General features: G+C 43.5%; 2 protein-coding genes and 1 long non-coding RNA gene across 5 annotated transcripts in view; 1 reads left to right on the forward strand and 2 right to left on the reverse strand.

Moving 5' to 3' along the window:
• Position 1: 1 nt before the first annotated feature.
• LOC142834637 (uncharacterized) lies at positions 2–2584 on the reverse strand. The gene is made up of 3 exons (XR_012907658.1): positions 2449–2584; positions 1399–1496; positions 2–134 (listed from the first exon to the last, which is right to left on the reverse strand). It is a non-coding gene; the product is annotated as an uncharacterized LOC142834637 (long non-coding RNA).
• Positions 2585–2640: 56 nt separating this feature from the next.
• On the forward strand, positions 2641–17622 carry Vti1b (vesicle transport through interaction with t-SNAREs 1B). 3 transcript variants are annotated; one of them, XM_075948701.1, is made up of 6 exons: positions 2641–3117; positions 9827–9885; positions 11110–11301; positions 14598–14771; positions 16043–16104; positions 17301–17622. In XM_075948701.1, the coding sequence occupies exons 1-6, from the start codon at positions 3003–3005 to the stop codon at positions 17395–17397; spliced, it is 699 nt and encodes a 232-aa protein (XP_075804816.1). In that variant the 5' UTR covers positions 2641–3002; the 3' UTR covers positions 17398–17622. The 3 variants fall into 3 exon arrangements, with proteins under 3 accessions (XP_075804816.1, XP_075804817.1, XP_075804818.1); XM_075948702.1 differs by lacking the exon at positions 17301–17622 and adding an exon at positions 17155–17232 and having other exon boundaries at positions 2858–3117; XM_075948703.1 differs by lacking the exon at positions 2641–3117 and adding an exon at positions 3228–3729.
• Arg2 (arginase 2) overlaps positions 17588–27009 on the reverse strand; it is a 33191-nt gene continuing 23769 nt past the window's right edge. The window contains exons 3-8 of the mRNA XM_075948700.1: positions 25711–25888; positions 23294–23453; positions 22174–22268; positions 21951–22055; positions 20954–21090; positions 17588–18049 (exon numbers count right to left, since the gene is read on the reverse strand). Coding sequence (XP_075804815.1) covers positions 17844–18049; positions 20954–21090; positions 21951–22055; positions 22174–22268; positions 23294–23453; positions 25711–25888 — 881 coding nt within the window. The 3' untranslated portion in view covers positions 17588–17843. The remainder of the gene's footprint in view (positions 18050–20953; positions 21091–21950; positions 22056–22173; positions 22269–23293; positions 23454–25710; positions 25889–27009) is intronic.

A 27009-nucleotide genomic window follows, 5' to 3' on the forward strand; every position in this document is an offset into this window, starting at 1 on the left:
GAGGCCTCTGTTTTGTGCCGTTGTTTCTCCTAGGCAATGAGAAAAGGAAAGACCTTTTCCTCGTCACTGTTGATCCTTGTGCATCTTCCTGTGCGTTCATGAAGTTGAGAGTGTTTCCACACAATTCACGGCAGCTACAAAGGAAAAGTCCTAAATCAGTATAGTTTAGACAATTACCAGAGTGGAGCAAACCCAGGTGGAGTCTTTGCTATTAATGAGTACGGCTGCAAAGAGAGGGAGCCGCTGTGCATGAAGTAATTGGTCACAGAGAAGCACAGGTGCAGCAGGGAACAGTGTTAGAAAAAGAAAATCCTGGGAGGGAATACATGATAGGAAGGGATCAGTTGAGAATGTAAAACCATGCCGGGTAGTGGTGGCGCACGCCTTTAATCCCAGCACTTGAGAGGCAGGGGCAGGCAGATCTCTGTGAGTTCGAAGATAGCATGGTCTATAGAGCTTGTTCCAGGACAGCTAGGGCTGTTATACAAAGAAACCCTGTCTCAGAACAAAAGAAGAAAAAGAAAAAAATGAAAAAAAAAAAAACTAAACCACAACTGAAAAATAGCAATAGACACCTATAGAAAGCCACACTTTTGAACTCACTCTCTCTCTCTCTCTCTCTCTCTCTCTCTCTCTCTCTCTCTCTCTCTCTCTCTCTCTCTCTGTGTGTGTGTGTGTGTGTGTATGTGTAGAAAAAGTCCAAAGCACAAAAGTGAAAAATTAACATGTCTTTATTTAGAAAATTTATTCTAAGGTCTGACACTGGTAATTACAGTTAATTTTATAATCTTTTTCTTACATTAGCTTAACAATATTAAGATGTCAATTGGGGGTGGGGAGAAGGGATGGCTTAGCACTGGCTGCTGTTCCAGAGGACCTACATGGCAGCTCACAACCATCTAGAACCTCAGTTCTAGAGGATCCAACACCCTCGTCTACCTCCATAGGCACTGGGCAAATGTGGTGTACGACAGATACACATGCAGGCGCTTACACATAAGTCATCTTGTGTGAAAGACCACAATCTTTAATGTCTAATATATGTAAATTAAGAATTCTGGTGGGCTTGTTCTGACCGTTAAAATATATACTTAAAAATGAGTTTATGGGGAAATTGGAGAACTTTTGATAATACAGTGAATAACTGAATTAGTATTTTACTTAATTTATATTCTACTGTCAATGAAAATAAAGGTTCTTTTAAATTATGTTTGTAGTTCTAGATGATAACTATAAGAATAAAACAAAAGTTTAATTGTAATCTAAAGAAAACTTATTGTAGTTATACAGCTATTCCCGCCCTAAAGGATCACGTGTCCCAGAGTCATTACAGTACAACAGCAAGTCACATGCCATTCATTTGGGTTGTGATCATCAAATTATCTATTTCCTACTTACCTATTATGCCACCTTCCAAAGGTCACTGTTTCCACAGCTCTTGGTCATAGCAGATTCTCCTTGTTTGTTTCTATGACAGAGAAATAGAAGGCTTGGGGCTGAAGAGATGGTACAGCTGTTAGGATCACATGACTCTTACATGCAAGACAGGCAGCTCCCAACCACCTGTAACTCCAGCTCCAGGGGATCCAACCCCCTCTTCTGGGCTCCACAGGCAGCACACTTACACTCACGCATGTTTTAATTTTATTTTCTCTGGGTAGCCCTGGCTGTCCTAGAACTCACTCTGTAGACCATGCTGTACGTGAACTCAGTGATCCATCTGCCTCTGCCTCCCGAGTGCTGGGATTAAAAGCGTGTGACACTACTTTTGGTCTATGAAAACTTTGCACCACCACTAACAACCTCAGACTTTGTCATCTCTGCACAACACATATTACATTTTATTAAATTCAGTGATCAATGAATTCAAGCAAGCAAAACCCACGGCCTCAAAGATAAAAATAACCCAAACATTACCCGCTCCCCTACACACCTTGGAAAATGGAATGTAGGGCTTATGCTAGAGAAGCGTTTGTACTCCCCGGTTACATCCGCAGCCCATATATATCTTTCCATGTATAAACACTGAACTCTCACGCAAACTTCTGAGAGCAGGCTCTTTGTGCAAACCACGTCAGCAGTATACATAGAAACAAATACCCATGGAAGGCCAGGAAGGACTTCATGATTGTTGATATAGTTCACTTAACGGCAGATAAGACACGGCTACACGGGTCTGTCTTCCACAGCAGATCATAAATTACCCAAGGGCAGAGATAAAAATCTGTTTTTTCAATATATGACTTGGTCTTTGCACAATATCTATGCTTAACCTGCTGTGAGAACCCAGGCCAGCCTAATGAACTTAGACTGGCTCAGCCCCTAGAAGGTGAGTGTATTTTGGTATCACACAGCCTAGTTTCCGCTTCTGAAAGCACGTGACCCTGTCCACTTAATGTCCCCCAATAATAGTGTTTTTCCATCGAGGGCAGGCAGGACTCTGCTCACCTATCTATCTAGGGCTAAGAGTGAACATTTAGCCGAAGTAGTGGCAGAACGAATTGCGGTGACAGCGAGGATGATGTAGAGGCTCCAGGGCTTTCCTGTCACTGCGCAACAGGACTGGCCTCCCACGCCCCTGCACAGTGCAACCTCACTCAACTACAACCCCCAGCATGCACTGCAGGGCCGGTGGGCCCGGATGAGGCGGCCGAGGCGCCCGTCCCGCGGGCTTCCTCGGGCCCTTCGCCTGGAACCAACCCAGCCTGGCTGGCTGTCTTCACGTCGGAGAGAGCTGCTCATCCCCGCCGCGGCGCCGCGCCCCTGGAGTAGCCGGGAGACGTCCCCGCCCCGGCTTTCCGTCAGGCTTTGGTGCCCGGCGCCCGTGCGGTGACAGCAAGGGCAGGGCATCCTGCTCGAAGGACCCCGGAAGCGCCTGGTTCCGGGCGGCCCAGGTGCGGCTGTCGCGATGATGGCTTCGGGACCGGGCAGCTGATCGCTGAGGAGGGAGTGGGCCCTGCGCCCGGAGTCTCAGAGGCCGACGCTCACGTGCAGCTTGCACCATGGCCACCTCCGCCGCCTCCTCCGAGCATTTCGAGAAGCTGCACGAGATCTTCCGCGGCCTCCTGGAAGACCTACGAGGGGTGCCCGAGCGACTGCTGGGGACCGCGGGGACCGGTGAGGCGGGGGCGGGGCCAGACCAGGAGAACTCCGCCCGGTTCGGTCCTTCCAGATGTGGACCCCGGGCTCCCCGCTTCCCATTCGGGCACGCCCCCTGCTGCGGTCCTGCCCCCGACGCCCAGGGTCACCTGCAGCCACTTGGCCTGACGGGGCGTGCAAAGGGATAGACTTTAGGGTGTGGGCTCCTAGAGAGCCTTTCATGTCCTAGAGCCTCAAATTCTTAGTTATCTGCCTCCCAGGGGCATAGGAGGTTAAGTCTTCGGTCCTGTGTTTCAGTAAGACGACTTTAAAAAAATCGTGAGATTAGGGGTTGGGGATGTAGAGTTTGGTCGTTTGGTAGGCAACGAAAAGTTTTAAATAATTCTAAACATAGAGTTTAGCTTATGGGTGAGACAGGCGGGAGGTGAGGGAAGTCACACAGCCACACTGAAGAGGAACTTGACTGTGTCCCATCAAGACTTTTGGATGTCGTAGGGGAAATCCGCAAGGAAGCTAAGCAGCTGAGTAATGTGGATTTCATTTTCGAAGCAAGGCTGCGGTAGCTGGCTAGAGGATGTGAGACGGGATGGATATGAGACTGTGTTAGGAGCTTCCGTGGCAGTTGACTAGGTAAGCGTGGGACTCTGGAGAGTGAGCCCTTAAATCCAACAGGTGGTTCTGAGGCAGATTTATGAGACTGGTGGATAAGAGATTGACGTTTCCGTGTTTTCTCACGTGATCAGTTGAGTGCAGGAACTTAAATATAAGGAGCAGTTTCGTTTGAGTTTTAGATGGGACTGTCTACCTGTAGAGTGTATTCTGTACCTAGCCTGACAAAATATTTTTCTGCCATTAAAACCATTATGAAGAATTTATTAATATAGTAAATGTAGTAAAAACCAAGAATTTGCCAGTGGCAAATACTTTTAACCCCAGCACTTGGGCTGTAGAAACAGGAGAATCTGTGGGAGTTAAAGTTCATCTTGGTCTACCTAGTTACAAAGAGAGTTTTAGACTGGATTTTATATACATTATGGTGAGTGGGGACAGGTGGAGAAAGAGAGAAAGACTGGCTTCAGACTGGCTACCTTGCAAGTTATTTTAACCAAACTAGTTTCCTCTAAAAATAAAACATAGCATCTAACTTCCTGGGATTTTTGTGAGAGGGTAAATGACTCAATGTATGTAATACCATCTGGTAGTAGTGAGAGCTACTAGCTATTATTAATATCTGGGAATTTGCTCTTTATTTACATTTATTAACTCTTTATACAGCTATTCTTAGGATGCTCTTTTTTGTTTGGTTTTGATTTTTGCTTTGCTTGTTTCTCCATGTAACCCTGGCTGACCTGGAACTCCATCTATAGACCAGGCTGGCCTTGAACTCATAAAAACCTGCCTGAGTGCTGAGATTGAAGGTGTGCACCACTATTCCTGGTCTCAGAACACTTACTTTCTAATGTACTCAGCACTTTACACATTTATGATGTAGCATATTGTTTGTCTCTCTGTGACTAGAAAAGGAGTTTGGAAGCACCGGGAACTTGTTAGATGCACATGCTCAGGCCCCACCTCGTGAACAGATCAGTAACTGTCGTGACAGGTGTCTGTCTTAACTGCGCTTGAAGGATTTCTGGTGCTGGCTTAAGTTTGAACTATGAACTAGAAATGAAATAGCATTTTGTTCTGTTCTGTGTGTATCATAAACTCCCAGGAGTAGTGCCCAGCACATCCTAACCTGAGTGTGGCGGTGCAGTTCAAGGCCAGTTTGGGGTACAGTGAGACCCTGTCTTTAAAAAAAAAAAATTACATATATATTTGTTAAATTACTGCAAAAATCATTTTGGGTTGTTAAGGGTACTATGAGGTCTTAGAAGAAAATAGCTGAGTAAACAGAATAATTTTATTTCTATTTTTCACATTTTCATTACTCTTCATATTGATATGTACACCTATTAAAACAACCGAAGCAAAAGAGATGCTTATTTCCCCAAAGCGTAGTCTGTATTCGCTCTTGGCCTCGAAGGATAGCTGTCACTGTGTGTCCTAGTTCAGGAAGGTTTTAGGGCAGTGACAGTCTTACCATGTATGATAATCACTGATCTCTTTATCCCACTCATCACCCACACTGCCCTCTGCAGTCACTATTGCTGCATTGCACTTACAAATGCAACAGATGCAGAGAGTACATTGTTAGTCTACAGATAGAACCCGTAGGCCACAGCAGTGTCACACTGGTGTGCTCGAAGCGAATGGTCTTGATGAAACTGAAGGTTTTCACTAATGAGCCAGTATATAAGGAGAGGGTGACAACCTTCATAGTGCATCAACTTGAGCCTTTTCTAGCAGTTTTCAAAGCCTATTTCCATTTAATTCCAGAATATGATGCTAACCCCTTTATCAAATGAAGCAGTTGACCCTCCCCCTTCACTCACATCTGACAGATGAAGTATATGCAATTGCTTCCAGTGGCTCACTCTTGGTTTGGGGGCCCATCCTTCCCACTATACAATTCTGCTTTGTGGTTGATTTTAGCATGGATTCCAGCTCCCTAAAAGAGTAAGAGATTTTTTTTGTTTTTGTTTTTAGAATATTTTTTGGTTGTTAAAGGATGTATGTTCTAACATCCTTCAGTTCTACACGGCCATATACAGAAGATTTGGATTCCGTGTCAAGAGACTCGCTTCTTAAAGCCAATGTCACCACACACATATTCCTTTGGCCTGAGGTGCCAGAGACCTACTTTGGTGGGGGTTCAGGTTCCAAAGTGAATGTGTGGAGTTGGGGGGCAGGGAGACGAGGAAACAGACACACCTGACGCTGGCCTTTAATTGAGAAAATATTACACCTTTTATACTGTATAGTTGCACATAGGATTGAGTGGGAGACGAGGGGCTTGTGCGCTGGGGTGTGGCTTGAGATCAGGGGTTGTTGAGGAATCTAGCACTGATCTTGACAATAGGCACCAGTCATCTGTTAGAGAAGGGCCATAAGTTCCACTTGCCAGGGATAAGAAGAATAACTGCATTATCAAGCAGGAACTTGCCTAAGCTCCCAAGGGAATGGAGACCCTTATCCAAATGCCTGACCGCGGGAAAAGGACTTCTGGGGAGCAAACATACTACTACAGTTTCTTAGTCTTACTATATGGGCCTGTTCCCCTCATAATGCTCCCAGAAGGGAAGGTCCTGATGTCTTAACTCTTTTCCCATTATACTGTACCATTCTGATTTCTCTGTATTAACTGAACTCTCGCCATTAATGACCTCAGGCTCTGGATCTGAGTTGTAGGCTTTTCTTCTTTGGGATCAGGCGCCTAATAATTCTCTTAACTTTCTTGTTCTTGGTGTAATTAGGAGAGCACAATGGAATTCCTGGTTCCGCAGCGGCGGGGATTTCTTTCCAAAGAATTTTTTTTAGAGAGACTACCATTGTACACATTTTTATCCTTTACAAAATTTCCCAGTAGTGAGAATCATTAAAAATAAAAATAAAATGGTGCTGAAGAAGTGTGATCTGCAGTGTTGAAATACTGGAACTTCGTCAAGCAGCAGTGACCACGGTGTGGTCCATGCCACTTAGGGAACATGGCTGTCTAGGTTCTAGTTTCTGAAGTTGTAAAATGGAGTTGGTAATCTCTAGATCCATCCTAGCTGTAATGTTGACTGGTGGGTAAGACTAAAGCATAAGAAAGCAGCTAGTGGCCGCTCAGCTGAATAGACAAGCCTCTTTTGACTACTGAATATTTGCTTTTCCAGCATCTATTTTTCGCAGATTTTTTTCCATCCTAACAGGCTTTGGTGGAGGTCGAGGGGCAGCATTAGCATGTCTAAATCATGGTGAGGGTGTTAGGGCTTCCTGTTTCACAAGATTGATTCCTGACTACCTTGCTGTGAATGGCACAGCTCCTGTAATCATGCAGCTTGACACAGAGCTTGGGAAGCACATAATTGTCAATTGTTTCCTGTTGCTGTCCCCAATGGCAGGCAGCAGCCTTTACAATGTTCTGAACCTCTTGATGGCGTTGTCCTTGGGCATGCACCTGTTACAGTTCATACAGTGCATTGCCTGTGCATGACTGTGGTCCTTTTTGGTAATCTTGGAGCCAAGACTGGAAAGAGCTTTTCTAGCTTCTTCACCAAAAGGAATGGTTTCTTTCTTATGCCTTCTCTTTGTTTTAAATCTAGGACTCCATAAAGGAGATCAAACATGAAGTTCTGTTTTGAAAGGTAATACATTACCTAGAAGAATAGTATATAGTTGTAGGGCACTCGTAATAGAACGCTTGGGTTTTATAAGGTCAGGCAGAATTACAGCTCCATCCAGAACGAGTGAAGATACCAGTGACACAGAATTGGTAAAAGCATTCCCCTCATCAAATGCTACCTCTCCCTGCCACTGTCACTTTCTTGAGTTATTCTAGAATTTGCCTCAAGTAAATGAATAACAAAGAGTGGCACAGTTATAGAAAGATCCAAGCTAGGGAAGGGATACAGGTATGTATACAATACTGTGCTGTGCGTTTTCTAGCGTGGGTCACGAAGAGGGTGTGCTTGAGTTTGGAGATAGGCTTTGCCATAGTAGTAGTGACACTTGGCTTTTTGGGGGCACGTTATTACATAAGAGTGCTTTACTGCTCTGTGCAAGTGACCATTCTTGGTTGCAAGTATTTTTCATTATTGGTGGCTCAGAACACACCCCTCAGGAACAGTGACATGCTCTGGTGTCCATCTCAGTTATATCATAGATGGTCAAGATGTGTGCACCATTTGTCAGGGCTAAACTTTTCCCCATTTGTATTATTTATTTTTTAAAGATTTATTTATTTATTAAGTATACAACATTCTGCTTCCATGTATGCCCGCACGCCAGAGGAGGGTGCCAGATCTCATTACAGATGGTTGTCAGCCACCATGTGGTTGCTGGAAATCGAACTCAGGACCTCTGGAAGAGCAGCCAGTGCTCTTAACCACTGAGCCATCTCTCCAGCCCCCGCCCCCATTTGTATTGTTTTTTAAGTAATGGATCATTAGACTTTGTTTATTTTGTTTGGGGTTTTTGTTTTGTGAGCAGTATGAAGACTAGTTTGCTGGGAGTGCCTTGTGTATGTTAAGGGAGTGTCAACCAGCAGTGGGTGGGCATAGTAAATGGGGAGTTGAGAGGTGGTGGCAAGAGGTCATGCTTGACTACTGAGGAAGTGGTGAGTTTTGAACTATATGAGACCCTGTTTCAAAAGAGAAAAAAATGAAACCCGGCGGTGGTGGCACATGCCTTTAATCCCAGTACTCGTGAAGCAGAGACAGGCAGATCTCTGTGAGTTCGAGGCCAGCCTGGTCTACAAGAGCTAGTTCCAGGACAGGCTCCAAAGCTACAGAGAAACCCTATCTTGAAAAAAAAAATTGAGTTCATAAACTATTGTAAGTTATGATAACTTTGTAATAAGTAGATCATGTATAGGTTTCCTCATGTAGCTCATTCAGGTGAACGATTTTGGTTTTTATTTTTTTTTTTTTTTAAAAGCTCTGGAACTCACTTCGTAGACCATACTGGCCTCAAACTCAGAGATCCACCAGCCTCTGCATGGTATTAAAGGTGTAAGCCACCACACCCAGTGGATGCATACATTGTTAGAAATTCAAATTCTTCTCAAATAAAACTGATTGCTTCTTGTTAGCTATGAAAGGATGATCTACTTCCCTGTTTTATAGCCACAGAAATGATTAACCATGCTTTCATGTTAAGGCAGGTCCTATGCTGGTTCCCAACCGAATTAATCAGGGCTCTCCCCACTACAAAGGTTTACCAGGTGACAGCATTCCAAGTACCTCAGTCATTTTTACTCTGCTAGGTGCCATTTTTAGTTATTTAGACATTCTTCCTTTATCAATGTATTCATGTAAAATATGTGTCTAATACAGTTAGCTTTAAAGGAAATGTATATTTTAAGTGGAAAATCTTCATATTATAAATAATCAGAAGAAACATAGTAAAGGTGAAATAATATTCATTTAGATATTATTACTCTGAAGCAAGCTTGTTCTCTTATTGCTGAAAGGGAAGATCAGTAGTTTCTGTTAAAGACAAGACAGGAGGAGTGGTTGTACTCACCTATAACTCTAGCATTTGGGAGGATTAAAAGTTGAAGGCAGCCTGGCCAACATTGGGAGAGCCCGCCTAAGCAAATAAGCAAACAAATGTGTGCAGCAATTTAGCTGACACGTGAAGGGCTGAGAACGGAATGACAGTCTCACGCTCAGGTCATTGTCCATGCCACCACGGGTGCGAGAGATGCATCACACTATGAGCAGAGGGGGTGAATTTTGAGTATGTTTTTGCAGAATAGTGGTGGTTACAGACTCACTTTGGAAACCCAGTGTTGGTAGACATTCCTATTGATGTGAGAGTGCCTGCCCCTCCATGAGGGTGGGAGGAGAAAAGGTTAGACGTGATTGTTAATTTAAACCTGTAATAGGATGCTGTTGGCTTTAGAACCAGGTAATTGTTAGGCTAGACTTTGTCCTCAGCAGAAATATTTCCCTGGGTACTAAATGCCAGTGCAGTAGGCATTCTTCAGGTACAGTGAGAGCAAGTCTCTAAGCCTCTAGGGGGTTAAGTGTTGCCACCCCCACCCAGGGACAAATGGGAAGGGTATTCTAAGCAGTGGGAATGGCCTCTACAAATGCACAGAAGCAGTAATAAACGTTTGGAATGCACTTGTCTTTTCTAGAAGAGAAGAAGAAGCTGGTCAGAGATTTTGATGAAAAACAACAGGAAGCAAATGAAACGGTGAGGACAGGGAGCAAGTCCTTGTTTCTTGTACTTGGTTTTGGTCTGTTCTATAAACACTATGACTTCTTAACAGGTAACCTTTTCCTGTCTACTCATCTTGATTTGGACTGTTTGTAACTCTTAGGTTCTCTTTTGTTATTGTATAAAATACTCTGACAAAAGCACGTTAAAGGAGAGGTTTGTCTGGCTCACAGTGCAGGGCTCCAGTCCTCTGTCGTAGACAGGTGAGGCAGCAGACCCTGGAGCAGCTGGTCACATCACAGAGCACGATGTGAATGCATGCTACTGCTCAGCTCTTTCTCCATGCAGTCCAGGATCCTGGGTAGGGGATGGTGCTACCCACAATGGTCAGTCCTTCGCATCCTTGAGTAATGCAATCAAAATCATCCCAGAGGCTGCCCTTGATAACAGGTGTATCCAGAAATTTGTCCCCTAGGTGATTCTAGATCCTGCCGAGTTAACACCACTATCAACACTTAATAAATGAGGCTGACTGGTGGGAATGGGTGTGAAGGGGGCTTAACAAACACAAATAGGTAAAGTTTGATTTCTGAAGTACAAGCATTTGATGATGCATTCCTGATATGAATAGTAGGGCATTCCCATGCCTTTCCTGAAGCTGCCCACTATGATCAGTAACTGACCTTTGTTAAACTTATTAGCACAGATGTATACTTCATGGGACCTGTGTGTTATTTACAGTGCTAGGTATAGAGCCTAGGTCCTTACACGTATGGTGTTGGTAGGTAGGCACTCTATCATGGGTGCATTCATTACATCCTTAGCTTGTGGTGGAAGTTCACGTGTATATGTAGGTGCGCATTCATGTGATCTCATTCTTCAGGCTCCATCCACTTTGCAGTTTTCTTTATTCTTTATTGAAACAGGTTCTCTCACTGGCCTGGAACTGGGCTACACTGGCCAGCACTGGGAGTATAAGTACATACTGCCATCCCCCACTTTATTTACATAGGTTCTGAGGATTTAATTTAGGTCTTCATCTTTGCAAAGCAAGCACTTTACTGTCTTTCCAGCCCCATAACATACTTCCTTGAGTGTCTACTAGAAACTCCTTCAGGTACTTACAGTGAGCATGGTGTTTGTTTGGCCCTGCCACAAAATAGAGTTGCTATTTTGATCGCCTGTGGTAAAGTTTAAACTAGCGTATGCCCAGGTTAGGGAGAAACCAGGCTGTCTACTTACTGCTCTCTGCCTTCCTAGTTGGCAGAAATGGAGGAAGAACTACGGTATGCACCCCTGACTTTCCGTAATCCCATGATGTCTAAACTTCGAAACTACCGCAAGGACCTTGCTAAACTCCATCGCGAGGTGAGAAGCACACCTTTGACAGCCACACCTGGCGGCCGAGGAGATGTGAAGTACGGTGCATATGCCTTAGAGAATGAGCATTTGGTAAGTGGTAAGTGCTTAGTAAGAGTGAGCAGTGGTAGCTGCTCCTCCCTTAAGGGCTGTGGTACAAGAACTAGGTGGGCAACAGTTACGGAAGCGCATGCTGGAGGCTTTGTTTTCCTGCTCTTTGCCTCTTTCCCACATCTAGTCCCATTCTCCCCTTTGGAACCTTTTTAATCCAGGTCTTCCAAGATTTCTTTGTGTGCATACATATAATACAGATAAAGAACAGTACTTTGTTTTTTAGCAAACCTAGAAATTCTTCCTGGCTAGATTCTATCTTGACCTATTGATCTAATTCCTTTTCTTCTTGAATTTTTCTTCTTTTATATAAATCTTAGAATCATTTTCTCAGCTATATTCCCCAAATCCAGTTAGATTTTAGGTTTTCGGCTTTTGTTTAGTTTTGTTTTTGTGTTTTTGTTTTGCTTTTTTGGTTTTTGTTTTTAAGAAACAAGTTTGAATGGATGCATGTGAGTACACCTGTGAAGGCAGGCTGAAAAAAGGCAAATAGAATTTGTTGAAACAGAAGCTGTAAAAATTACTCTGGTCATTTGCTACTTTCCCCTCAAAAACGGGGGTTAAAAAGGTCTAACATTTGTTTTACATTTATCAGAACTTGTAAGATTTCTTGCAAGGGGATTCTTGTTTTTGCCCAGACTTGGCTCAGATGCCCAGTTGAGCCTCCTGACTCTGCATTCTGAGTAGCTGGAGACCATATGGCCTTTGCCACCCTTCCCAAGTCCATAAGTCATTTTAGATAATACATGTTACCTTCAGTAGGGCTATTCCATGTCTGTCTGAGGTTGATTTATTTGACGCTGTCTTTTCTTGCTTTCTTTAGCCTAATCATTTAAAACTGTATATTTTATTTAAAAATTGTTTTTCCTCCTTTCCTTTTGTGTTTTTTTAAAACTCCATTTATTTCTATGTGTATGACTGTTTGCCTGCATGTCTGTTTACCATGTACATGCAGTTCTCATAGAGGCTAAATGAGGACATTGGATTTCCTGGAACTAGAGTTCCAGGTGGTTGTGAGCCACTATGTGGGTGCTAGGAATTGAACCCAGGTTTTCTGGAAGACAGCCAGTGCTCCTAACCACTGGGCTATCTCTCCAGCCCTACTTGTTTATTGTTTATTACATAATTTATTTTGTATTCATGCATAAACACGTGTGGAAGTCAAAGGACAAAATTTGCTGGTCTCCATTATTGAACTCAGGTCTTCAGGCTTGGTTGGCAATGAGCCATCTCACCAGCCCCCATTTTTGCTGAACTGGAACTCACTATATCGACCAGACTGGCCTCAGAATTAGAGCCATCCTCCCATTTCTGCCTCCTTGTTAAGATTACAAGCATGCATCATACACACTTGGTTTTATTTGGCCCATGGTGATTTTTTCTTTTATGCTTTCTGCTCCTAGAATCTGCTTTTTTTTAAAAAATATTGATACAGTGTATATTGTTCTTTTTTATTTTTTATTTTTTTTTTTGGTTTTTCGAGGCAGGGTTTCTCTGTGGCTTTGGAGCCTGTCCTGGAACTAGCTCTGTAGACCAGGCTGGTCTCGAACTCACAGAGATCCGCCTGCCTCTGCCTCCCGAGTGCTGGGATTAAAGGCGTGCGCCACCACCGCCCGGCCAGTGTATATTGTTCTGAGCTTGTTGTAGATCAGACTGACCCTGAACTCAAGAGATCTCCTACCTCTGCTTCTTGAGTACTGCGATTAAAGGTGTGCACTACCTAAGCTCAAGATCTTTTTCCCCCCATATAGGGTTTCTCTATGTAGCCCTGGCTGTCTTGAAACTCAAGAGATCCACTTGCCTCTGCCTCCTGAGAACCAAATTCTTGATGACATCTTGTGCCGTTTGTCGCTTGCCCTGTAATAAGCTCTGTGAGCTGAGCCCCTCTTAGTTGTGTGTGCTTCAAATAGGTCAGAGCTTAGTACTGCCCCCATCCCTGCCCATAGTTACTAAATCTGGCCTGACCTAGGCTGCTTTTGTCGTCATGCTGTTTAGGATTATAGAGGACAGTGGGGACTTTAAAATTTAGAGCTCCTGGCAAGTTAGGGTAGCAGATTCTCCCTTCCCTGTGAGCCAGTCACCAGCGTGTTCACTTCAGAGTGCTGTTTGGCATGAGGTGAAGTTCACCAACAGAGGATAGCCACATAAGTTTTTGTGGGTTTGTTGTTGTTGTTTTTAAGAATGTGGCAATGTCTCTGGCTTTTAATGCCTCAGATCTATCCTAAGAAAGAGTGCTTTATATGGTCCTTAAGTCCTCAGTACCAGTCAAGCCCATCGTCGGTGAACTAGTCATTTTCTAGAGTTTTAGAGGTTAGCTGTTTACTTGTGGCACTATAAAGTTAAAGGGCAGCCAGGCATGACGACAGACACTGGAGGAGGCTGAGCCTGGGGGGTCATGATGAGTTTGAGCTTGAATTATAGTAAGACAAAAAAAAAAAGTAAATATTTAAACAAATAGTTTTAAAGTTGCAGGCTATTTAGCTATTTACATTATCAGGTCACTTTGCTCCCTCCCCTGGCCCAGTCTGAGTGCTGGCTGACATTGCTAGCAACCAACAAGTTACATGGTAGACTTCAGCTGGTCCATGGGGAAAATGCTCCAGGTTTGGTTTTTTTTTTTTTCCCAGTCTCTTCTCTTTACTCACGAAAATATAGCAGGCAGTGGGACACACCTCTTTAGTCTGTGACCTTCATACCTACTGCAGCTGGATACCTTGGAGTTTTTTACCTTGGAGTAAAAAAAAATATTGCATCTACCCAGACCTGGTGGCACATACCTGTTTGATCCCAGCACTTGGGAGGCAAAGGCAGGTAGCTCTCTGTGAGGTGAAGTCAGCCAGGACTACACAGTGAGACCTGTCTCAAAAAAACTCTACCTCTGAGGGATCCAGTGCCCTCTTCTAGCATCCATGCACCCTAGCATGCACATAAATCTTTCTCATATATGCTGAACATCTTTTTTCTGGCCATGATTCTCTTGAACCATAAATAACTATTTACATAAGATTACCTTTCATCAGGTATAATTAATCTAAAGATGATTTAATGTATTGGGAAGGTGTATATATATGCTAATATGCAGACACCATACTATTTTACACATGGGACTTAAGCAGGAGTGTCCTAGAACCAATGCCCTGCAGATATAAAGGAAAAATTAATGAAATGATTGCTCACTATATCCCTTTTACAAAAGAAGAAGGTCACAAGGAATGTATTGATAATACATTTATAGTGGGATAAACAAGTCTAACACTTCCCTTCCCTATTCCTGTCAGAATCGGCTACAGTCTCAAAGAGCATTGCTTCTACAAGGCACAGAAAGCTTGAACCGGGCCACCCAAAGCATTGAGCGTTCTCATCGGATTGCCACAGAAACTGACCAGATTGGTACAGAAATCATAGAAGAGCTGGGGGAACAACGGGAACAGTTGGAACGTACCAAGAATAGGGTAAGTCTGGGCAGTCTGTAAAGTAGGTGGGTCCTCCATACAAGGCCAGGCACCACAGCAGGCCTGAATTCCGGGAATAACCCTCCCTCTTTCTCACACACACACACCCCTATACTTTTCTAGGGATACTAAATTTTTAAATTGCTTGGCTAAAAAATTCCCTAGAGTTAATTTTACAGGGCCAAGGAGATGGGTCAGTCAATAAAAGTAGCAGCTCATTATCTGTAAGGCCAGAGTTGGAGGGTGAGGATTAGATATTGCTCACTAGTCCTTTGGAGCTTGTCGCCAGCCATTGTGGCCAGGTGTATTTGAAAGATCCTTTCTTCTTAGTAACATGGAGAGCAACCAAGGAAGGCACCCTCCCTTCTCACACAGATAATACACACACATAAAAAAATACATATAGGGCTGGAGAGTTGGCTCAGAGGTTAAGAGCACTGCCTGCTCTTCCAGAGGTCCTGAGTTCAATTCCCAGCAACCACATGGTGGCTCACAACCATCTGTAATGGAATCTGGTGCCCTCTTCTGGCCTGCAGGCATACACACAGACAAAATATCGTATACATAATAAATAAATATTCTTTAAAAAAAAATACATATATATGTGTGACTGAGTTTCGTTTAAGCCTGGAATTCAGTGATCCTCCTGCCTCTTCCTCCTGGAATTAAAGTTGTGTGCCACCATGCTGGACAACAAAGAAGTCATTTTACCCGTAAGATACCCATAAAATAAACCCTTAAAAAAAAAATAAGCAAACACCAACTCAAGAGGCTCTCCTAGTGTTTTGACTGACAAAATTTAAATCTTAAGTTGTCCTGCAATCACAGGCCAGGTACAGAGGAAACCTTCCTATTTGGCAGTCAGAAAGTTGGATCTTGTAACTGTGGCACTATTCTTTTTTTTTTTTTCCTTCTCCTGAGACAGGGTCTCATTCTGTAGCTCTGGGTAACCTGGAACTCACTATGTAGACCAGGCTGTCTTCAACACACAGAGCCTGCCTCTGCTTCCCATGTGCTGGAATGCCTTTAGCGTTTCTGTACTTACTCACAGCACCCACTCCTACAAGAACAATGAGATACAGTGGTTCCCTCCTTGATGAGCACCCACACGCCTTGACCTCTCTAGGTTCCTTTATTTATACTCAGGTATAAGCCATTAAATTCATTGGATTTCCTCGCATGTCATAAGAAAGACCTTTAAGTGTCCACTATTCAAATTCTATAGAATTTTTTTGAAAAGAAGAAGAAATGATGGTTATTTTCTCTTTCAGCTGGTAAACACAAATGAAAACTTGAGTAAAAGCCGAAAGATTCTCCGCTCAATGTCCAGAAAGTAAGTTTCAAGGAAAACAAAAACAAAAACAAACAAAGACCCACAACAAAACCCCCCACAACTTCTCGAGACTTAATGTATTTCAACTAAGAAAGTTTAAAACATTAACTTAACAAATGTCCTAATAACCTCAGTGCTATACAAGCACTCGACATCCAAAGGATGTAGTTTTGTGCAGCAAGGATCTCAGGTTAGGGTTCTGTGTTAAAGCAGAGGGAAGCCTGTCTGCTGGACAGTGTTAACGTCAGTCTCCACTTCTCAGGAGACCTCAGGAACCAATATGCTGTTCCACTCCCTGAGCAGCTTGGTCAACACCCGGCATGAACACTGATAGAGCTGAGTTCCTGCCTTTCATGGCAGGCCCTTGAAGGGAGTCCTGTTAGCAAGAAATATCAACAAAACAAGCTGGCAGGCGGTAAAGGTGGCTGTGGGGTGTGTTGAGGGAGTTGTCCTCTGACTGCCACAAGTGAACTCTGGTGGTGTGTGCATGCATTGCATGCACACGTGCACAAATTAAAACAACCAACCTGAGGTAAGTACTAACAGCAGCAAAACAAGGCCAAAGGGGAGGTACTGACACTAGGGCTAACCTGGGTACATGGTAGTGTGGCGTGTATTTGTGTACATGTGAGCTGATAAGATCTACAACCATCCATTCTGTTAACTAGTACTTGGAGTAGAATTTCCCCAAATCGTGGTAAATTCCTTGTGAGATAATCTGAAATAAATTATTTAGACAGTGACTGTTTAGGTAGCAGAGCAGAGGGAGAAATAGGAAACAGAAGTTTACAAGAGACTAAAAAGCAGTACTCAGGGCCACTAGTTACTTGACCTAAAAGCAGGGCCCATCCATGACCCTAACTTTGAAATCAGAGGGTACCCCCAACCCTGCTCCAGTGTGCCCTCAGAGCTGTATGTATTAATAGGACCATATTTAAAGCAGCAGAAATACACGTGGGGGATATGTGTAGAATCAAGAAGCCATGTTTGTATTTTGGTATTTATATTCCCGCCTCCCACGTCTCTGATGTACTAAGTGATGTCCTTCAGTTACAGCCGAAGAGCACCATGAATTGTCACTAGCTGAAGGATTTAGGACAAACACAAACTCAGTCTGCCTCACTGTATCCAGCATTACAAACAGCTAGAAATAGGTGACCCAGACTCATGGCTACTTACTCTGCTTGTCTTCGTAGAGTGACAACCAACAAGCTGCTGCTGTCCATCGTCATCTTACTGGAGCTAGCCATCCTGGTCGGGCTGGTGTACTACAAATTCTTTCGACACCATTGAGCTTCCTGGAGGGAAGGGATTGTGGGCCAGAATCTTGACTCTGAATGAACATCTGAATGAACGGTGTTAAGCATATATATTGCTGCTGCGGGCTAACAGTTCAAGAATGCATTGTGTAGCCAGACTATGGGAGGGAGGGCGATGGAAAACCACATAAATGTGAAGGAACAGCAACAAGACCAGGATGATATACTAAGGTAATAAATGCTGTTTATGACTCCTTCAGATTTACATGTATAACATTAATATCTTGTAAACGTCAAAAAACTACAAATACACGTACAGCAGTGGTATTGGTCACCAAACAGAAAGGAAATTTTACAATTGCAAGTGCACAGATGTTCTCAGTAAGGCAGTATTGATCCAGACAGCCATTTAATATCTGTCCCTTAAATGCCTTGCAGCTCTGGAATGCCATTGTGAGAAGTGCCAGTGTGCAGTATTTCCTAAATTCTCACACGTTCTTCATTTTCTGATTCATCTGGTGAGCTAGGAGTAGGAAGGTGGTCATAGACAATATGTCCTCCTTCTCTTGTCTGGCCAAAACTTGAAGCAATCACGTCTACTGCTAGGCTGGCAGTAGCCTTGGCCTCTTGCTCTGAAGTAGCCAAATGAGGATTGACTTCAACGAGATCCAGAGCTGACAGCAACCCTGGAACGATAAAGATAGAAGACGGCCTTAGAAACTTCCCTAGCTGCTGCTTTCTGCAAGGGTTGTTCCATCTGGTAAAAAGTCCTTTTCCAACATAAATTGCCTGCTGTCAGTCAGCCTTCTGTAGTTGGCAAGATGGCTCAGTAGGTAAAGGTGCCTTTGCCAAGCCTGACCGCTGAGTTCAGTCCTTGGGTCCCACATGGTGTTAAGAGCCAATCCAACAAGTTGTCTACTTGACATGGGCTCACCACTCCCCCACAAACATGAAAGCCAAAATTAACAAAACACCAGCTAGGTGGTGATGGCATACACCTTTATCCCAGTACTTGGGAGGTAGAGGCGGAGGCAGACCAATCTGAGTTCAAGGCCAGCCTGGTCTATAGAGTGAGTTCCAGGGCAGTCAGGGATACACAGAGAAACCCTGACTCAAAAACCCATGAGGGCCTGACAAGATGGCTCAGCAGTTAAGAGCCATTGCTCCAATGGTAGAGGACTCAGGTTCAATTCCACACCCACATGGTGGCGCAATAGTGTCTATAGCTCTTAATCCCGAAAGATCCCAACACCTAAACTCCATGGCACCAATTGTGTGTGTACATCCCTTATGTAGGCAGAACATTCTTACACAAAAGAAAACCTAAAGCCCTTTTCACCTTGTCCACTTGACCACAAGTTAGTTAAAATAATAACTACATTAGGACTGAAAAAAGAACCTATCCATATCTACCTTCCACTCCCCCCACACCCTTATCTGGTTTACTTGTCTTCAGATTTTCCCCAAAACAAGGTTTCTCTGTATGGCCCTGACCATGTTAGAACCCACTCTGTAGGCCAGACTGGCCTCAGACTCAGAGATACAGCTGCCTCTTCCTCTTGAGTGCTGGAATTAAAGGCGTGCGCCACCACTGCCCAGCACCTCCTAGTTTAGATTTTGCTCTGGATTCATCTACCTCTTAAAGAGTGATCTGAACAAACTAGAATTCAGTAACACAAGTATGTAAGACTATTTAGGGTAGCTATTAAGTCAAAGCATATTCTAATACCTAATAGTTTATTATGGTACACGACAAACTGTACAGTGGCTCTTACATTCTTAATAATGCAGAATTGATTGTATTTTACAAAACTACAAGGATGTTAACTTTGCACTGTCAGCATTTCCTGCACAGGTACTTGTGTCCCTAGTGATTTGTTTCATATTCCCACTGGTTGAACCAGCACCTCTAGCATATCCTAAAATACCCTCTTAAAGGGTGTGTACCATCAAAACAATGTAGATGGAATGTTTCCAGACTACTGCCATCCTGCGGATTAGCTTAAGTAAATTATCTTTGACAATATCCGGTCAATAAAACAGAAGGGAAACACAAGACACACCACTGCCACAACTGCTTGGTAAGATTGTTAACTCCCCTGAAAGTACTGAACTTCCAAGTTCTCTCTTAACTAAAAAATCATTGGCAATATTTATGTTTGTGGATCTAGTAAGTCTGTCTTCCTATTGTCAGATCTGAAAGGCAGTCCTCACCTAAGGTTCTAGTAGATTCTAGGACCCAGTTAAGACTGGAGAAATGGATCAGAGGGTAAAGGCTTCTGCCACTAAGGCTCACACCTGACTTGGTGGAAGAGAGTCAAATACAAGGCTTCCATGTGTGTTCTAAGTCATTTCTAAAGGGTTTCTTATCAGTTATGAGGTCTGCACCTTTAATCCCAGCACTTGAGAGGTAGAGGCAGGCAGATCTTGAGTTAAAGGCCAGCCTGGTCTACATAGTGGGACCCTGCTTAAAGACAAAAAAGGATTCCTCGCCGGTTGTGGTGGCACACGCCAGTAGGATTTGCTGAAGGAGGCAGAGGCAGGAGAATCACGAGTTCAAGGCTAGCCTGGGCTACACGTTTGGTTTTTGTTTCATGAAATGATTAGTGAAATTGAATCATGTGGTAGTTACTCTTGATAATATAAAATTCACATTAATCCTTTGTCAGTCATTCTTCTAAAGGTATCCTTCTTATTAAACTTACCAACAAGCTCCAGGAGAAGGCTTACCTTAGATTAAAGCGAAAAAAGATATTGATATACACTGACTTCAAGACTGAGACTGGGGAGCTAACTCAAGTCAGAGTGCTTGTCCAAAGCATGAGGACCTGAGCGGAATCCTCAGAGCCCGTGTTTAAAAAGCCAGGCACAGGCATAATGCTGTGTGACTGTAATTCCAGTTAGGGAGGCTGAGACAAGTGGATCTTGGAGCTCATTGGCTAGCCAGCTTGCCTACTCAGTGAATTCCATATAGTAAGAGATCCAGGAAACAAGATGGATGGCAACTGAGAAATGACAATGGAGGGTGACCAGATTTTAAAAAAAAAAAAAATTTTTTTTCTAGAGACCTTAAAAGCTAGACATGGTGGCTAGCACATGCCTGTAATCTCAACACCTGGGAGATGAAGGCAGGATATGTAATTCAGAGTCACCCCCTTCAACTACATGAGTTTAATCATCATTGACTGCATGAGACCTGTTTCCAAAAGCTGGCTGTGATGAGCTTAACTCCAATTCGCAGCTGCTAGCGAACCAACAGCCCCTGACAATGAGAGAAAATGGGCTGCTTGGCCTCGTTTATCACTCTGTCTTTAGACAGTTTAGACACTGGGAATGCATGTTTGGCATTCTGTTCGTATATTAAATCTACTACGTAGTGAGTGACATAATTTCCTATTCAGAATTAGTATATTTTGGGTACAGTCCAGATCCAAAGAGGCCTCTAAATATCTATATACTCTATTAACCTGGTCATATGATATTGGTCTAACCAAAAACAAATGCAGAGACACAGAAAAGCGCCCCTGCGGAAAGATTTTGGCATGTTCTATATGTGTAGTTAGCAGGCTGCAGACTTGGCTACTACATACCTGTTTTATGTATTTCTTCAGTAATATACACTCCTTCTCTATAGGTTAATCCCCCTACAACAGGGGTTCCTGTGGCTGGAGCCAGTTTAGGGTCGAATGCATCAATATCAAAACTTAGGTGGATTGGCTTCTGTCTTCTGGAAAGGAAAAGGACGAGAGGATATATAGCTGGTTATGCTTTTCGTCTTCATTCTGTGGCTACAGCTTGATTTTGTTCTAGTCCTGGGGCTTTACTAACCCTGCGTATTTCTAGATTTTCTATTCCTGGAAATTACTCAGATTGGCATATTAACTTCTTACATTGTACTTTAAGATAGTGCTGTTTATGTTGCTTGCATGCCTCAGAAAAACTCCAGTGTGTATTTCTGGTTACCTAGGGCAGTAGAACCTCTCACGCCAGTTAATTCAATAGAAGGAATCCTTTACTTCCACAATGTACTAATTAAGTTAGCTTCATCTAGGTTATAGTTGTTGCAGCTGAATACAATCCAGTTTAATGCTTTCAAATGTACCCTCCAGTTCTGATGAGTACAGATATCCCATGACTGAAACTAACATGCAGCATCCTCATAGCAAATGACTGATTTCTTAGCAGCTTCGACTGACTGCCTAGAAGGATGAGAAAATGATCCTAACTAGCCTGCAGTTTTATGCTTAATACAGAACTCGGAAGAAGCAGTAATAAGACTAGGAGGAGCTGAGACTATGGAATACTGAGTAAATGCTTCTCATCGTAAGATGCTTGCAAAATTGGTAACGAACAAAATCCATGAGAAGCAGGATGGGCCAGTAAATTAAATGAAACCCTCCCAAATCCAGGAGAATGTGATTTGTTTGATAGTATGCCTTTCTGAAGTATTTGAAAATACATGTCCGTGTTTTGCTTTTATTTAAGAAGTTGCTGTGTTCAAGATACAGACTTAAGCGTGCTGTTCTCCCAGAGTTTGCCCCGTCTCCTCCTGGGACCTAGAAGTAGACATGCTCTGCCATTACTTACTTGCCAATCAGCAGATCAAATGTCTGTTCCATGACTTTCTGGATACCAATTCGATCAATGTCTCTCATGGAAAAATACTGGATGTCATAATTCTTTAAAATAAAACTGATGAGATAAAAGGAGAAGACTCTAGTTTTAAAAAATGTATATTTAGGAACTCTTGCCTTCATACTGGTAGGCAGGACAGGCCCAAAGCTTAATTAACCCTCCTACATCGACTTACTGTTCAGGAGGGTCCACATCTCTTAGGCCAATGTACACAATACTTGGGGAAGAGAGACAAGGTTTGACCCAGGAAAATCCTGGCAGTTGTGGTACCTGTGAAGAGAGGAAATTCTTACTCTTAAGGTAATCACCATGTGATCTAAGAGTATACATCACTTCCTTGTCCACTGTATGTTTAAAATGCCAAAAAACACTCGAGCTAGGAGAGAAAACTGTTCAGTGGAAATGTTTCAGAAGGGCAGCTACAAAATACAAGTTTCTTGAGAATATTTAAAAAAAAAATCTGAGCCGGGCGATGGTGGCGCACGCCTTTAATCCCAGCACTCGGGAGGCAGAGGCAGGCGGATCTCTGTGAGTTCGAGACCAGCCTGGTCTACAGAGCGAGTTCCAGGACAGGCTCAAAAGCCACAGAGAAACCCTGTCTCAAAAAACCAAAAAAAAAAAAAAAAAAAAAAAAAATCTGCTGGGTGGTGGTGGTGCACGCCTTTAATCCCAGCACTCGGGAGGCAGAGGCAGGGGATCTGAGTCTACAGAGTGAGTTCCAGGACAGCCAGGGTTACAAAGAAAAACCCTGTCTCAGGGAAGAAAAAAAAAGTCTCCTAAGGTGATCTGGCTTCTCATTAACTACCTAGGTAGCAGGAATATGCTGGGCAGCCCTTCCCACCCCTTTGCACATTACAGATTGGTTCTTTCATCTTTCATTGGTTTAGCTTGGCTTCTCAGGAGGAATAGAGAGTCTTGTCTGCCTAGCATAAACTGTCCTGTCTTTTAAAGAGCTCAGAAAAATTGAACCCAAAGGCAAGCAGGGTCACTTAGCCTCTAAATCAGTGTATTTTAAGGTGTGGGAGCCTCTGATAGAGTTCCTGGCTATGGAAGTGTCAAGTACTACAGTTATCACCTACTTCTACAAACTGCTTTTCCTACTGAACCCCCCACTGAGAACAGAGACGGTTATGGTCAGCATCCAGCTGACTGCATGGTCCTTACTAAGGTAAAAATAACAAGTGAAGGAGTTGGGCTAGCCACATTTAGCCCACCTTCATCCAAACCTCAACTAGATTCCCAAAGCCCCAGGATAACCCTGCAAGCCTCTCACTTTCCCCCTTTGGCCCACTTACCTTGTCTTGTAGTTCTCTGATGAGAAAAGAAAGTGGCTGTCCGTGGATATTTCCAGATATCGTGGTGAGGGGTGTGTGAATGTCAGCGTGAGCATCAACCCAGATGACACAGAGATCTGGGTGGTGCCGGGCGTGGCCACTAATGGTACCTATTGCCAGGCTGCAAAGAACAAATATAAAATAATCTTCAAGGCCTTCTGCTTGGCAGTAGACCTGGAAACAGATAACCTCAGCTAACACTGCTTACACTCTGTCCCCAGGGCAAAGGCAGGGTCTGGCCCGAGGCTGGCTTCCTGTGAGACAAAAGTCCCTCAGTTGGACTTCCCAAAGATAAACTTTTAAGTGGCTCTGAGCTTGGAAAGATAACACTTTAGAGTCAGTGCCCAGTCCCAGGGGATCCAACACCCTCTTCTGGCCTCTGAGAGCACTGTACACTCGTGGTGTACAGGATGCAGGCATACAGACACACAGGCAGGCAGCACACCCATACACATAAAATTAAAGGTTAGGTAAAAAGAATACTGATGCCAGACCCATGTTAATTTGTCCATTAGTCCCTAACCCAGAAAAAGAGCTCAAATACTAACATTTGTCCAGTGAATTCAATTTAGTTAAGCAATGGGGTCTTGTCTGTAACAATTTGCAGAGAAGCTGTGGAATTCCTTTCATTCTAACTTCGAAAGCATCTGGTACACTAAAGGGGTTTTACTGTTTGGTTGAGATGGGGTCTTGTATATTTTCTAGGCTGGTGTCCAAGGAGCTCAGGCAGTTCTCCCACTTCAGCTACAGGCATGTGCCACTACATCTAACTTACATTAACTTTTTTGGTTTGTTTGTTTGTTTTGGTTTTTTGAGACAGCGTTTCTCTGTAGCTTTGGAACCTGTCCTGGAACTAGCTCTTGTAGCCCAGGCTGGCCTCAAACTCAGAGAGATCTGCCACCCCGAGTGCTAGGATTAAAGGCGTGTGCCACCATCACCCAACGGTTTTGTTTTTCAAGCAGGGCTTCACTGTATAGCTTTGACTGTCCTGGAACTCGCTCTGTAGACCAGGCTAATTTCAAACTCAGAGATCCACCTGCCTCTGCCTCCCAAGTGCTGAGATTAAAGGTATGTGCCACCACCCCCACCCCAGTTTACATTAACTTTTTTTAAAAGATAAAAATTAGGAAGCAGACTTGCAGGTGTAACTAAGTGGCCCTGCATTTGCCTTAGCATGTGTGAAGGCCTGAGTTTGGATCTCAGCACAACACACACAATCAGCTGTAAAAGCTTGATTGTAACACTGCTTAAACCTGAAAAGTGGGGCTGTTAGACATTAAATTTACAAGACAGCCACTGTTGTGCACATGGACACCACTGAACAAAAGCCATTCAAATTATACATTATTCCCTCCTGCTAGAATTTAGCAGACTCTAAAACCCTAGGAAGTGTTAGTTTTGAACTGGAAATAGTTTAAAAAATAAAAAAAAAACTGGTAATACAGCTATAGACAAAAAGAAAAACTAAAGGCTGTGGCTATCACAACGAAGAGGTCTCCAGTGAGACACCCCAAGGGGAAGAAAAATAAAAATAAAAACAAGATTAAGCATTCAGAGATGGGACTGAGGTAGGAGGCAAAAGACCTGCCTTCTCCTGGTTGATTCCACTGAATGCCCAGTCATCTCCAGAGAACCTGAGTCTGAGTTTTATTCCTAAAGAGGAAGCTACTTGCCTCTGCAGAAGAGTAAAGGTTTAAATTCTGATAGTAATCTAGAAAATTCTCCGAACACCCAGGGAAAATTGCTAGACTCAATCAAAAAGGGAAAGTAGATTTGGATGGCAGCTCTGGTACTTCCTGGCATTAGGCCTTGAACAAGTTATCTAACCTCTGCCCCTCAGAGCTTCTAGCAATAAATGAGATAAGTGGTGCCTCCCTGATGACATCGTTAGGAGGACTGCCTAACTGAACGCGCCAGTGAGTCAATGCTAGCACTGCTCTCGTCCTCTGCTTTCCCACTGTCTGGTAAAGTCTGACCGCACGAGCCTACAACCCTCCCGCCTCTGAAATTCTCTAGTGCTTTCCAGTTTTTCATTTTACATGTGTTTTATCTAGTCCTAATAGATCTCAGCTGAGCACTTCTCATACTTGAAAGAACAATTCACTAAGATTGAAAGGACTGACTGGGTCTCTATCAGAGAGAATTTTAGCATCACGAGCAAATGTTACAGCAGAAATGCTGATGAAAACAGGTCACTTCGGTCTATGGATGGATCCTACGAGTTCTCCAGAACAGTTCAGTTTCTCAAGAACCTTGCTTAGTCCGTGTCTATGCTTGCTGTGTTGAGCATACTCTCGTCTGTTGTGCCTCTTTCTCCAAGTAAGGATGCTGGAATAAGCCAACCACTGAGCCCCAAAGCACCCTTGCTACCAGCTTACCTGTGGTCTCCTCCTATGGTGACACAGCTGTAGCCACCTGACACAGCTCTGCTAACCACCTCAGCCAGTTCCTGGTTGGCAAGGCCCACTGAGCGAGGGTACACTACCAGATTATTGTACGGATCATCTTTGGGAACTTTAGTAAAATTCAAATCTCCGAAGTCTTTTAGGTGGCATCCTGAAACAAATGAAGAGCAACAAAATGAACTGTTGGTGCCATTCCAACTTCTATTGACCTGGGCTACAAGTCACTACTGGAGACAAAGTTGTGATAGTGCATCCTCATTTGTCAGGGAACCGTTCCTACTGTCACCTGACTGGCAAGGTTAGCTCAAGCCTACGAAGGAGGCCTTATGAACACCATTTCCCTGAGGCCGCACATTGGACAGTGAAATCCAGACCCATTATAAAGTGGAGTTAAAAACCCATCAGGCGCTGGGCGGTGGTGGCGCACGCCTTTAATCCCAGACTCGGGAGGCAGAGGCAGGCGGATCTCTGTGAGTTCGAGGCCAGCCTGGTCTACAAGAGCTAGTTCCAGGACAGGCTCCAAACCCACAGAGAAACCCGGTCTCGAAAAAAACCAAAAAAAAAAAAAAACCATCAGGCTATAAAGAAAATGAAGTACTGTTAATTTAGGACACAAATACATGTGTATTAATTCTCAAGACCCTGGTTTCATCCTCAGTGCTACAAGAAAACAAATTCTCAATTATTTTTTTTAATTTTTTTTCGAGAATAAGAGATTGGGAGCTGAGGTTGGAGAGATGGCTCAGCAGTTAAGAGCACTTTATGCTCTTCCAGAGGACCTGAGGCAGCTCTTACATCACCTGCCTGTAAGTACAGCTCCAGGAGAGCCAGTGCCGTCTTCAGGCACCAGAGCACACATACACGTATACATACATACTAAATGTCAGGAGCTGGGGATGTAACAGTAGCAGAGTATTGCCTAGCATGTACAAAACCCTGTGCACATGGTAGCACTCCTTTGTACTTGGGAAGTGATGGCAGGGGGCTCGGAAGTTGTCACCTTGGTCACATAAACAAGGCCAAGGCCAATCAAAGCTACAAGACTTATCCCAAAATAATAATGATAATTATAATAATAATAACAATAATAGAGGACATGAGAAAAATATCTAAAATTTATTCATTACTTGTAGGAGCCCAAGTCCTGTTCTAACTGCTTAACATAAGTTTTTTTTGTTTTTGTTTTTTTGAGACAGGGTTTTTCCACAGCTTTTGGTTCCTGTCCTGGAACTAGCTCTTGTAGACCAGGCTGGCCTCGCTCTCACAGAGATC

This window comes from Microtus pennsylvanicus, chromosome 14 (genome assembly GCF_037038515.1).
Source record: "Microtus pennsylvanicus isolate mMicPen1 chromosome 14, mMicPen1.hap1, whole genome shotgun sequence".
Taxonomy (NCBI): Eukaryota; Metazoa; Chordata; class Mammalia; order Rodentia; family Cricetidae; genus Microtus; species Microtus pennsylvanicus.

Coding starts and splice junctions, on each gene's coding strand:
- Vti1b (XM_075948701.1), top strand. CDS start 3,003: ATGGCCACCTCCGCCGCCTCCTCCGAGCATTTCGAGAAGCTGCACGAG. Junction 9,886..11,109: donor AACAGGAAGCAAATGAAACG/GTGAGGACAGGG, acceptor CTGCCTTCCTAG/TTGGCAGAAATGGAGGAAGA. Junction 11,302..14,597: donor CCTTAGAGAATGAGCATTTG/GTAAGTGGTAAG, acceptor TATTCCTGTCAG/AATCGGCTACAGTCTCAAAG.